Source organism: Cylas formicarius, unplaced genomic scaffold, assembly GCF_029955315.1.
Source record: "Cylas formicarius isolate icCylForm1 unplaced genomic scaffold, icCylForm1.1 PGA_scaffold_10__41_contigs__length_53128322, whole genome shotgun sequence".
Lineage (NCBI taxonomy): Eukaryota > Metazoa > Arthropoda > Insecta > Coleoptera > Brentidae > Cylas > Cylas formicarius.
This window is the reverse complement of record NW_026844214.1, coordinates 39642312-39655507: the sequence shown is the minus strand read 5'-3', so window position 1 is coordinate 39655507 and position 13196 is coordinate 39642312. Positions and strand designations below refer to the sequence as shown.

Genomic DNA, 13196 nt, shown 5'->3' with positions numbered 1-13196 from the left:
TTAACAATACAGTTTATCGATAATATTGGCGCTTTTGTAAGTATAGGCAGAGTTCTTTTAAAGCTTTTTGTTTAATGATTCCTTTGCTTATTAAGCATTAATGCATTTTTTTTGTTTTCATTTCATGACAATTGAATTCGATGCGACATAACGGAAAAATTATTGACTAGTGATTACACACAAGAAGCTTTTTCGAGACGCACGGAAAAACTGATTATTCAACACTGTCCCCGATTTCAGCTGACACGTGATCGATATCTACCTCACTCACCCCCTCCTTGTCCCAAATCTGAATAAATTATTGAATGTTGGGTTTACCCGCTAACAATAGGTATGGTAACAATGGTGACTTAATTTTTTGGGGAGGTTCCGTCAAAAACCAAGACGATATACTTTGAGACACACTTTTCTTGCATTGGAGCTTTATCGTTTCCTGGTGTTTGGAATTAGTTGTTACAACCGTGACAAACTTGAACGTTACAAATATAAAAAAATTGACCAATATGAATTTCATATAGGAATTGTACTGTAGTTTATTTTGGTTAGTTGCTTTTTTCTTTCCCCCATCAGTATATCGTGCTAATAATGGTTTCATAAACTTTAATTTTTGCTATTAATTATTTAAGAGTTTTCTGATATATCCCTCCAGAAGTGTGCTGCTCCCTGAATATATATGGCTGGGTTTGCTAAATACACAGGCCTTACAAGTGATTTGATATTTTTTATATTTTAGAGACTAAAGTAAACTAATAGAAAAACAATGTTTTTTGTTTCACGCAATATTTTTGAATTAATTTTTGAGATATATTAAATGTTTTAAAAATGGAAATATTACTTAACATTCTAAAAATTGAAATTACATTTGCGGTCAATAAATTTAGACGTAAAATTAGTGTAGTGTGGTTTAAAAAACAACACTACGCTTATTTTAAAGTAAAAATTGGTGATCAATACAAACCTTGTTTGTAAGGTATGTGAAGAAGGTCTAAGAAATTGGAATAATGGAACCAGGCTATCGCTACCTTTTGAGATACTTATGATATCGAGAGAACCAACAAATCATCATGATTACTGTATTTCTGCTTTTGCAATTTTCGTGGATACGAGGTTAGCACCAAAATTTACCGGCCTGGCATAGATGCAGCTCCAGTGTCACTACAAAACTTTGTCTTCTTTTAAATATATATTTTAGTAGGCTGCGAAAAAAAAATTGAAATTGCATCAAATAGTTTTTTATTGACAGCGTTTTAAACAAGACCTGTCCGAAAAGATGTCGCAAATAACGCAAATTGAGTATAGAGCAGTCATAAAGTTCTTGTCAAAAGAATTTTTAGCACCTAAAATTATTAAAGAAAGACTGGATGATGTGTACGGCCAAAGTTCTCCTTCGTATTCTGTAGTGAAAGAATGGGCAAAACGTTTTCGAATTGGGCAGGAGTCTCCTGAATATGATTCAAGAACTGGTCGACCAGTGGATGTCATAACGGAAAATATTGTTGCGATTGTGGAAGAGGTGGTATTGAGTGATCGACGTTTAAAGGTCAAGGAAATCTTAGAAATTAATAAACTTTCTGATACAAGTTTTCGTCGAATACTGCATGATCATTTAGGTATGCATAAGGTTAGTATAAGATGGGTTCCTAAAAACCTTTTGACTATTCAAAAACAACGCCGTATCGAGTATGCGCGGTCTTTTTCGGAACTCTGTGGGTCGGAACGGAAGCCTGTGTTAGAAACTATTGGGACGGGAGATGAAACTATCTTTCTCTATTATGACCCTCTATCGAAAAAATAATCAGTGGAGTGGCGTCGTAAGGGTGAAGCACCTCCAAGAAAATTCAGAGTCTGCCAGTCAACAAAAAAAGTGATGGCCACGATCTTTTGGGATTGTGAAGGAATTCTTTTGATAGATTTTAAAGAAACTAATACAACTGTCAATGGTAAATATTACGCAACATTATTACATAAATTGCGAGACTGCGTACGTGTAAAACTGACCAGAGGCGTGCGTCTTTTGCACGATAATGCATCTGTCCATACTGCTGGTGTTGCACACAAGCTGCCGTTTTAGAGTGTGGGTTCCAACAGATAGATCATCCTCCCTATAGCCCAGATATGGCCCCAGCGACTATTATTTCTTTGAATATTTGAAAAAGAACTTACGTGGATGGTGGTTTAACGACGAAGTTGAGTTAAAAGAGGCTGTTTTAGCTCATTTTGCAGACAAACCAAAAGAATATATCTTTAAAGGGATTGAGTTTTTAATAAAGAGATGTAATAAGTGTATTGAAATTAAGGGGATTATATTGAAAAATAATAAAACATTGTTGCTTCTTTCATATTCAGGCGGGGAAATTTTGGCGCTGCCCTCGTATAATACTAAAAATTGAAAAACATGGTTTATCCGTAGCTTAAGTCTGCAATTAGGCAATTAGCCCCAGATCTCCCAATAACTGAGGATACAACCAATTTGGAAGATGATACCAGATAAGTTTTAGTTTGTTGGTGTTATATGGAGTGTTTCTCAGCAACAACAGTTTTTTTCACAATCAGAAATGACTTAGTGAGAGACTTAGGTTTCCCTAAGGATCTTTCCGAAATCTTCGAAATAAAAATTTGCGTTCACAAGATGTTAAAATATCATATTTCAGGAAACGGCGAGACAGAATTTATAGGCTATTTTGAGCAAAGTGGTTCACTTGTCTATTGCATCAATATTCCTAATCAGGTAAAGAAACTTGGTACATACTACACTTCTGAGGACTAGATGCTTTTCATTGACTCAGTTGTTCTTGCTTCTGCACCTGTTGATCATTTTGTGCAAATAAAAGAATACTACAAATATCTGGAACAGTGCTTGAGAAAATCAAATACAAGGATTATAGTTCGATAGTTTGTGGTAGTATCCCTGTACTGGCCAAATAGGATTAATTTAGTCTTACTGATCAACAAAAAATTCTCTTATCACCGTTGCATATTAAATTAGGACTGATGAAGCAGTACGTTGAAAATTTACCGCTATCTCAGATGCAAAATTAAAGGAAGGAATTTTTGTAGGTCCTCAAATCAGGCGATTAATGGAAGATCAAGACCTTGTGAATACCATGATCGAATCTGAAAAGGTTGCATGAGTTTCATTTACTGATGTTATAAAAGGTTTTCTAGGAAGCAACAAATATCCAAATTACAATTTAGTTAAATGAGTATAAAACTACAGTTTTTACACTCAACACTCACATCTGGACTGGAGCAAGATGAGAGACCTTTCGTGATATACGTGAATTACACATAAAATTGTTGGTTTGTGTTATAAATGTATTTGTGAAGAACTACAACTAGCATTTTCTGCTGATTTCATCATAAACTAAAATAAAGTTACTTTACAGTTTTTGCAAAAACAAAATAATTTTATTATAAGTTACAAATTGGGTGTAATCATTCGCCCGGCATAATGGTTTTGTAAAGCTAAATGATCGAATTTCGAAAGATCCGTTAGTGCTATACCTAACAGTGATTTTCATGCGAGCTGCCTCCTCTCCTATAGCACCTTCTTCGAAGTATTTAAAAATTCGCCGGCACAATCTGGGAGTTAACCCAGGATCGTGAGGAAATCCCATCATAGTGTGCGTTTTGCCTGATGATGTCTGACCGTACGTCAACACACAGGAATGACAGCGACTCTTTAAAGATCTTCCCACTATAGATTCCACCGTTTCAAATATCTGCAAAAAATAAATAAATAAAAACACAACTCATCTCGTAAGTTTTCTATAATAATAATTATAATAATTATCAAAAACTATATGATTAAAATTTTCCATTTCAAGACGCCCTTTTTTCCCTACGTTATTCTTAACAGATTTACAAACGTCGCATTCCAAATACTAGGATGCTGAAAACGTAAAATAAAATAACCAACCGCATCAGTAGAATTTCGAAATAACTTAAAAAGTTATTTTATTATTCATAAGTATCCATATCCACGTTCCTATAAATATCCCATTATTTAAATTGGCGTTACCCCATAAAATTTATACACTGTTACGCTATTCAAAATGACGGCTATTAAATTTCACGTAACAATTTTGTGTTGATTGTTTCCGAAATACTTTTTGTGTAAATATTTGTATAAAATATACAGTTAAGTTTTCGGGAAATTGTCAGATTTGTTTAGACTGATCCTGAAGCGTCGGCTCTGCTACAATTAGGTCAATGTAATAAAGAAAACCTGGTCTGTCAGTTTTTCAAGAGATTTCGAAACAAATATCTATCTAGATCTAGATTTATATATTTGGGATGTATAAGAGATATAACATCAGCTAAATGGAAGCAATATTGCTCACTTAGATATGCTGTTCAGTAATGTCAAAAACAAATCTCGCCACTTCCAGAAACTAACAAAAAAAAATCTAATAAAATAATATTTTGTGGAGGACAAAACAGAACTGTGCCATAAAATTACAGGACGCAACTAGCAAAAAAATAGAATGTAATTGTAGTCTTCATTTCCAAAACACCAGAATCCAAGTTTTCATATTGATATGTCAAAGATAAGTTGAATTATAAAGAAATTACAATTTCGATAACTAAATTTAACATCGTCTACCTCTCTCTAATGAGTGCCATTTCAAGTAAAGCATATTTGGCTCAATTTCTTTAGCTTCACTTTTAGAATGTAATGATTTTCTGCGCATGACTCTACATTTCACCCACTAACTTGCACTTCAAGTCATTTTCTTTCTAGAACCACTTAACTCGTTTTCCCAGAACATTTAACGAGATCTAGGCGTATTTTGAGTAAATGCTTCCGTAAAAATGCCGCATCAATAAGTTTGACGATCTGTCAGCGGCCATGTTGGTTGCTGAATGCCGCCAGGTCATTGGTTAAAAACAAGATTTTAAATCTCGCGCATGCGCATGTCTTATGTCTTATTAGTATTGAAAAATTATTATGTTGTGAAACATACAAAAATTTTGTTTTTCACTCTAAAATAACCATCACCAAACAGGTTAATACATATTTAAAAGGCACAAACCTGAAGATTAAAAAATATGCCACAGAAAACTTTAAAAAATTGAACCTAGAAACTTAAAGGCAGTTTTAATCCACATCACTCTTGACGGAGATTTCTGAAGAGACGCTGGCCTCATTAGAACATGAAAATTTAACGATATAGCAACTTCAATAATTTAGAATATTTGGATTTTATTGATTTTTGGTAAGTTAGTTTTTGGGCGCTAATTTGAAACATTTGCATGTTAGGTGTTATGCAAGATGTTTCAAAAAAGGTTCCACTACTTTTTACTGTTAATAGAATAAAAATAATAATATACAGGTGTCTGAAAATATCTCCTTCAGAAGGGGTTCCCAAAAAATCATCTCTTTTTGTTATTTTTGAAACAGTTTAAGATACCTGAGTGAAATTTTGAACGCAAGCAATTTTCGTTATAAAAGTTACTGCTGACAAAATTTTAATATTTCGTACAGAAGACCCACTAAACGGAGAGTCCCCCAAACTTTTTTATGGGGTATTTTTGTATGATGATGTACTAATAACTAGTCGTCTCTTTCTATTGCAAAATTTGCTTCTCTTACGCCGTTGCAGTTTATATCGAGTTTACTGATTGTTAGCTTTTTTTTAATGTATAATAGCAACAAGTAATTATTAGTTTTGAATTTATTTGAAGTTTTAGCAACTCATGCCGAAGTAATATATTTTTATTAAGAATCTTTATATTATCATCAGATCGTTTTGGTGAAAAACGATATTACGATTTTAAAAAAACAGGTATAAGTTTTAAAATATAAAACATGGGCCAAATATAGCACGTTATGGTATAGAACGTCCGGATCAATATCAGACACATGCAAGATATATAAAACTGAACATCTACATATCAGTCAGCGACCTAAAACTCAGCAAAAACGTGACGCAAACAATTTTCCCGATTGAAAAAAATATTTCAAATAGAGTGAACGGCTTCGTTAAGTTCAGAAATACAAAAAAAAAGAATATCGTTTTTTAAATTTCATATTTACCTTGCACGCGAAGGGTGCGAAATTAGTCATTTTTTTCTCCTACAATAACATATAAAATGATAAAATTTAACGTGTTTACGTTTGAAATGCGACCAGTTAATTAGATAAGAGTAATCTAGGGTTTATTGAAATACCTGATCTTGTGAGGTATCCTCTGAAAAGCAGTAGTCAAACGCAAATCTTCTAATCCTTTCCCTGCTGTCGCCTGCATTTTGTTCTGGTACCTGTAAGAAAATTATTAAGCAAATAATTATGTCACTGCATTTTGCGCTCTACATTCCATATAATACGAAGCTAATTGAAACAAAAAATTCGAGCAATAGTGATGAGGACATAGATGATCGGGTAGTAGAACTATGAGGACCTATTTTACATTAATTAAATTTCATCAACTCGGAAACTGTATTAGCAAGAAAGCATTTTATTACTCCTTTGTAATTACGGGGCAATTATCGCAGAAAAAAATAATTCATATTTACCAAAATAATGTAAGAAAAATAGTGTTTAGGCTTTTGACATTTTTCGTGGCATATGGTTTTTATAGTTCATTGATCTTTTACGTAAACTCATTAGTTTGTTCCTGTCCTTCGGCTTCCTTCTTTGTGGTGTCACTGTTATTTCCTAGTCGAAATAGTTTCAGGCGCACCAACAAAGAATAACACGGAACGTACTGTAATTAGGAATTGGCAAAAGTTCAGAAATTTTCTGTTACAAAACACGATTAAGAATTTTGACGAACACCGATATTTAGATTTGGAGGAATATGTGGAGATGTGAAGAGGGACGCATGGGTTTGTGTTACCGTTTGCGTAATTAAATTATTAAAAGGTTCAGTTTCTCAGAGGATTTTAAAAGCTTGCACTTATTCATATCGGGATATTGTAACGAATATTAACTTTGCCTTCCCTATACATTTATCTTAACCCTGTTGAGGTTCACTGGTGGCTTGTAGGAACTATGTGGAGTTGGTTCAAATAATATTTACAAACATAAAATTCGTTACTAAGAAAAGTAGACCACAAGAAATATACTACAAACAATAAAATTACAATATAAGAAATATAGCTGTGAACTGACGAATTTGTTTCTCAAAAGTCTTATGTCCGTGATACATTTTTATTATTTTGTTTGATATTGTTTACTGATACTTTAATTATCGACTTTAGGTTTAACTTCACTCTTTGTTTGACTCTTTCTTTGACATCATATATATATGGTCAATAAATGATATCCTATCTATCCGACTTATTAAAAACAAAATAAAATTTGGAATATTATGTTACAAGGTATTCGACCTATGGTAAGATTTTTTTTTCACGAAATTATCTTATGGTTTCTTTCTGCAGCATGAGAGAAGAAGTTAGATTAGAAAATGCGAAGCATTGTTTTGATAAATCTTCAAGAGTCATGAGTGGCAAAGGCAACTTCTATTAAAGTATACTTTTTTTTTCATTACGTATATATTTTTAGTCACCATAAACAGAGCTATTAAAGTAATACTTGACATAATGAATTAAGCGCACCGAACGGTGCTTATTTTAAGCTACAAACGCCAAGTGAATCATCGTACACCAACCTGTTGATCGTTAATTAAGAACATACCGCAGTTATATTTACTTTGTGTGTTCGTTTAGACACGGGAAGTTGTTATCCGAAACATTCACTATCATTTTATAAATACTTAAATACATTGTACAGAATTAACATACTAACATCTTAAAATGAACGGGGAGGGGGGCTACAATGGGTTGCTCCAGAAATACATTTTACATTATTATTAGAGTTGGAAAAGCTTTGCCTGACTTCAATTTAATCGCTTTTTAGGATCTAAAATGTCTGTCATCGCGTCACTAATAATAAAATAGGGTCCTTAGCTTGAAATCACCTAATTATAAACCCAACATATGTTCCATTTCATAATTTCGTGACATATGAAAGGAATGGGTATTTAAAAAACTTTATGAAAACAAATTGCTCCAAATTAAAATCACGTCCATTTAAACCCCTAAAATATAACGGTTGTCATCAAATAGACTAATAAAATAATTTGTGATTAAAAACGAGGATTACATAGACAAAAATAGTCCGATGCTAAGTTTCTCACAACGCGTCAGGTATTGGTATTTTTATTGTATTAGATGTCAAATTACTTACTTTAATATTGGTGATGGCTAAATTGTTGCTTTCCACTGTTACTATCTTTTTTGATCCACATTGCTTCTCTCTGAAATCCGATAAAAATTTCTAATTAAAATTTTATATATTCTTATTACACTAGACTTATACCGGGTGTTTCAAATTCGACTCTCACTAGGATCTCGGTAACGGTAAGAGATACAGGGTGACTTAAATTATATATAATAATATTCCATTTTAAAATTAAAGTTATTTTGTTACTTTCGGAAATATGACGGAAAATCTGAAGCTTCCGGTTTTCGTTTTTATTTTTTTATGTCTTTATTCTAAAACTTAGCAAAAATCTTTTTAGGCCAAGTCAAAAACCTCTTAGCACGCTTCGTTTTTCTCAAACCACCATCAATTTTATTCTTTCTTATTGTCGCCATGCAGTTTTATTGATCAATCGCAAGTTGTATTTGACATTTTAATATCTAGTGCATTACCGTGTCGTTAAAAATGGACTTTGCCAAGGAAAAAAAACGATATATGCAAAACTTTATTTTAAAAACTATAAAAACGGTGTCAAGAAATCGGAAATGTATTTGAACATGTACCCTGAAAGACGACAATCTCATCGAACTTTGTTGGATAAAAATCTCGCTTAGTTTACTTCGTTTAAACTAAGATAAAATTATGAATGCACAATTAATGAGAAACACCAAGATATTTTTAAAAAGCTAACGATAATAATGACTATAAGTAAACATAATAAATAAATTACAAAAGATGCTCAAAATGTTGTCCGTGATTCTCAAACACAGTTGTACTATTCTCTGCATGTTATGCACTGCGCGATGTATTTCCCGTCTGCGTAATTTCCCAACTCACTAATGTTGTTGATTTGGAGCTCTTCCGTTAATTTCCGTTAATTTGAAACACCCGGTATACAGTGAACGACTAAAATATGGAACAAATTCATTTAGAAATCAGGTACTGGGTTTCAATAAAAATGCTTGCACACATTTATCATAATTTTTTCTTCGGTATTTTTTACAGTAAATAGAAAATCATGGGTCAAAAAGTACATGTCCATACAAGTTCCTTTTTTTTAATGGAACACCATTTTTTCAAATTCTGCATCAAATTTCATGCGTATAGCATATCCTATAAGTATATCATATGATGGAATTTTTGTGGTTTTTCCTTATACAATTTTCATTTTAAATATCACCAGAGAAAAAAATCCAGTGGAGTGATATCTGGAGATTTTGAAGAACATTTCATACATCCTCTTCTACCAATCCAGTATCCGGAAAATACCGTATATAATTATTCACACATTTGTTGAGCAAAATAGGGCGGAGCACCATCCTGTTGGAACCAAATCTCATATCAGACTGACTTAGATTTGGAAAGAAACTGCGAGAGTAGGAATTAGTAGTAGTCATTTTTAATGAATTGTGATAAAAGAAATAAGATCCAATTATTTTGTAATTCAAAATCCTTGTGCAAACAATTATTTTTGTCCATTTTGTATATGCTTTTCTCTCACCTATCTAGAATTATTTCTACCCCAACACCTACAATTCTGTTTATTTACAGTACCATTTCAACAAAACGTGACTTCATCACTAAACAGTATCTGAAGATGAAAAAATGGATTTAAGTTGCACATTTACATCATAGTTTCACAAAACTGTGCTCTGCGGTCGAGATCATCCTCGTTCGGCTCCTGTATAGATGAAACTGTTCTTCTTTTATTGTTTCTTCTTTCAATACTTCTTCGTTTAATATACGTTCGTTGGCTTACATCATTATTTGAAGATACTAAGAAGATGCACCATGGGGACTAACCTCAATTTTTAATAAAATAATTAATCTTGTGTTCTCATTGGTTTTTGGACAACCTGGCCGTAGGCTATCCTTTACATGTCCTGTTTCTATAAATTTTCTTTCAATTTTACTCAGTGGATTCACTCACTGTTACTCATAATATCCATATCCAATAAAAATTAAAATTAAAATTAAATTAAATTAAAATTGCAATTCTCTGGGTTTTTAAATGGCGCATTTTCTTTATTGACAAAAACGTAATTGTGATAATTTTTATTCTTTTGCTCATAAAATGTAAGAAATATGTTTAGAATATGCTACATAAATTATGCGTCCAATTTGACACAGGATTCGAAAGTTGATTTACAAAAAGGGTGTTTCGTTTAAAAACAGGAACTTGTATAGGCATCTAGTTTTTGATTCACCTTGTGTATTTTATGACGCCTGCATACTACAAAAAATGATGGACGTATGCGAGAATTTGTCTTGAAATCCAATACCTAATTTTTCAATGAATTTGTTCCATACTTCACTAAAATTTTGGTCAAATTCAATTCAATGTGTTTATTTGACACTAGCGGAGCGCAGCCGAGCGAGTGTTTAATAAACGAGTGAGTTCAAAAGTTTGCCGAACGTACTGCATACTATACTTTTTCCTACGACCGTTAGTTTTTGGGTACATTTTCGCAAAATAACACGAATACATTTACTGAAATGACAGTCAAAATTGACAAACATCAAAATTGAAGGCGTGGGAAATATCTCCGAAAACATCCGATTGCTCCCAAACCCGTGCGGTAAAATCCCGGAAATGTCCGAAGTGACTCGGATCCGTGGGAAACGAAACTTCTGTGGTAAAGTGACGCTTCCCGCACGCTAGATCTGTGTGTAATTAGATCTTTTACAGACGGGAGTAGAAAAAAGGATTTTCTTTGCAGATAGTGCGGTGAAAAGTAAAGTAATAAAAGTATGAAATATTACAATTTATTCCGTTTTAAGATGCGCGTAGACTTGTGACAGAACACGCGTCGAAGTTCGCTAGGTTACTTTTTAAAAGTCTGATAAGTTTTTTTGGAAGAATATAGAAATGGCCCATAATACATTATTATGGCTAGTGGCTATTGTGCTGTCATATGAAAAATGTTTTCTTATTGTTGTAGGAAGTAAACTGGAAATGTTACAGAACGAAGAACGACTTAAGAATTTTGCCAAATTAAAGCAATAACGCTTTAAAATAACCCCCTCCAAGGCTTTCCAATTAGTTAATTATTTTAAATGCTGCTGAATTCACCAATATATTTCAATGAATAAAATTTGTATCTAACCCGGCACGGATAATAAACACACGAACATTCAACTTGCTATTCTTAAATCGTCTCTCTTTTATTTAGCGCACCATAGCGTCAGATCAATGAAAAGCGTCGACACAAAAATGATTTATTAGTTTTTCTACAAAATTTTCCAAGGCATAAAATAAAAAGTTTACATTAGTGAGGAAGAGAGCATTAACGTTTTGCACTTAAGTTCGGGTATATGCGGTGATAAATTTAGACAGAATATTTTTCAAATTTAAAACTGCCTATTTTCGGTTTGCTATACTCTTAATAGATCTTTGGGGCTCTTTGTACGAATCCAACTTACTGAGTATTTAGTCCAGTTAAGCAATGATTATTTTTATTATTATTATCATAATCGTTTCCATCACGTTTTCAGCAACTATGTTTTCTCTTACTTTAGTACTTTAGTCGCAGGTTTGGTAACCGGATATTTTCACTAGATTTAGCCTGATATTTTGACGTTTGCAATTTCTGATGGTCACACCGTACGTAACTGAGTACATTCAGTCGTGCTGTTTTGCAAAAAATTACCCAAAAACTAACGTTGTAACGGTCGTAAAAAAGTATAGCAAGCAATTAGCGTTTATATAAAATTCTTCATACACTCGCGTGTCGTTTATAGAAGCTTAATATACTATTAAAGCCCGTTTGTGCGAACCTAGAAATAATAGTTCGCTACCCCTATTAAAAATAATAACGTGCTCTTCAATTACTGGTTTTTGTTGCATTGGTTTTCATTTGTTCACATAATGGGTGTTTTTTTCGATGTATAGAACTTTAAGTTGGCATTACTGTTCAAGATGGCGACCGATTTAACAGCTGTCAAGTGATTTATTCTCAGTTTGGTTTGGTAATTCATCATGAATAGACTCACGCCTGAACAACGCTTGCAAATGGGCCCAAAACAAGATTGCTGTTGTTCCCGATTTTCATAAGCGAATTTTGTTTAGCCATGAAGCGCACTTCTGGTTGAATGGCTACGTCAACAAACAAAACTGCCGCATTTGGAGCGAAGCTAATCCTCAAGTGTATGTCGAAACACCGTTACATCCAGAAAAACTGACTGTTTGGTGCGCTTTATGGGCTGGTGGAATCATTGGTCCGTACTTCTTCAAAAACGATGATGTCCAGAACGTTACAGTCAATGGTGATCAGTATAAAGCTATGATTATTAACTCTTTCATTCCTCAATTGAATAACCATGATGTCCAGGAGATGTGGTTTCAACAAGACGGCGCAACATGTCACACAGCTCGTGCCACAATCAATTTATTGAAAGACTCGTTTGGTGACCGCCTAATTTCACGTTTTGGACCTGTGAATTGGCCTCCAAAACCTTTTAATTTAACACCGCTAGACTACTTTCTGTGGGGCTATGTAAAGTCATTGGTCTATGCGGGTAAGCCACAAACGCTTGACCATTTGGAAGACAACATTCGCTGTATTATTGCCGATATACGGCCACAAATGTTGGAAAAAGTCATCGAAAATTGGACGTCCAGATTGGACTACATTCGCGCCAGCGCACTGTGGACGCATTGCCCAAACTAGGTTGCATTAATTCGATTATTTTCTAGTAACTTAAAAACCTTAAACATTTTTATTATTTATTATTATTATACATTGCCGGTAAATAATAATACAATTTTTTTTTCAATTTTCCAGCGTTGCCACATTAGTATTTTTCGGAGTATATTTTAAAGATATACCAAAACTAGAATAAAAAAAATTGGAAGCATTTTGCAATTACTGCACAGTTTTATTCAGAAAGCTTCTGCAGTCACGTGAAATAATTTAACTGTATTTAAGGAACCAGAACACATACTAGTTAACAAATTCCAAATATATGAACTTTTTACCTAAATTAA

At 33.2% G+C, this 13196-nt stretch overlaps 1 protein-coding gene across 1 annotated transcript in view; it reads right to left on the bottom strand.

Moving 5' to 3' along the window:
• Positions 1 to 13196, bottom strand: part of LOC132704272 (uncharacterized) — a 38442-nt gene that overhangs the window by 19281 nt on the left and 5965 nt on the right. Inside the window, exons 2-4 of the mRNA XM_060674150.1 lie at positions 8195 to 8264; positions 6175 to 6264; positions 3505 to 3722 (exon numbers count right to left, since the gene is read on the bottom strand). Of these exons, the coding sequence (XP_060530133.1) occupies positions 3505 to 3722; positions 6175 to 6264; positions 8195 to 8264 (378 nt within the window). The remainder of the gene's footprint in view (positions 1 to 3504; positions 3723 to 6174; positions 6265 to 8194; positions 8265 to 13196) is intronic.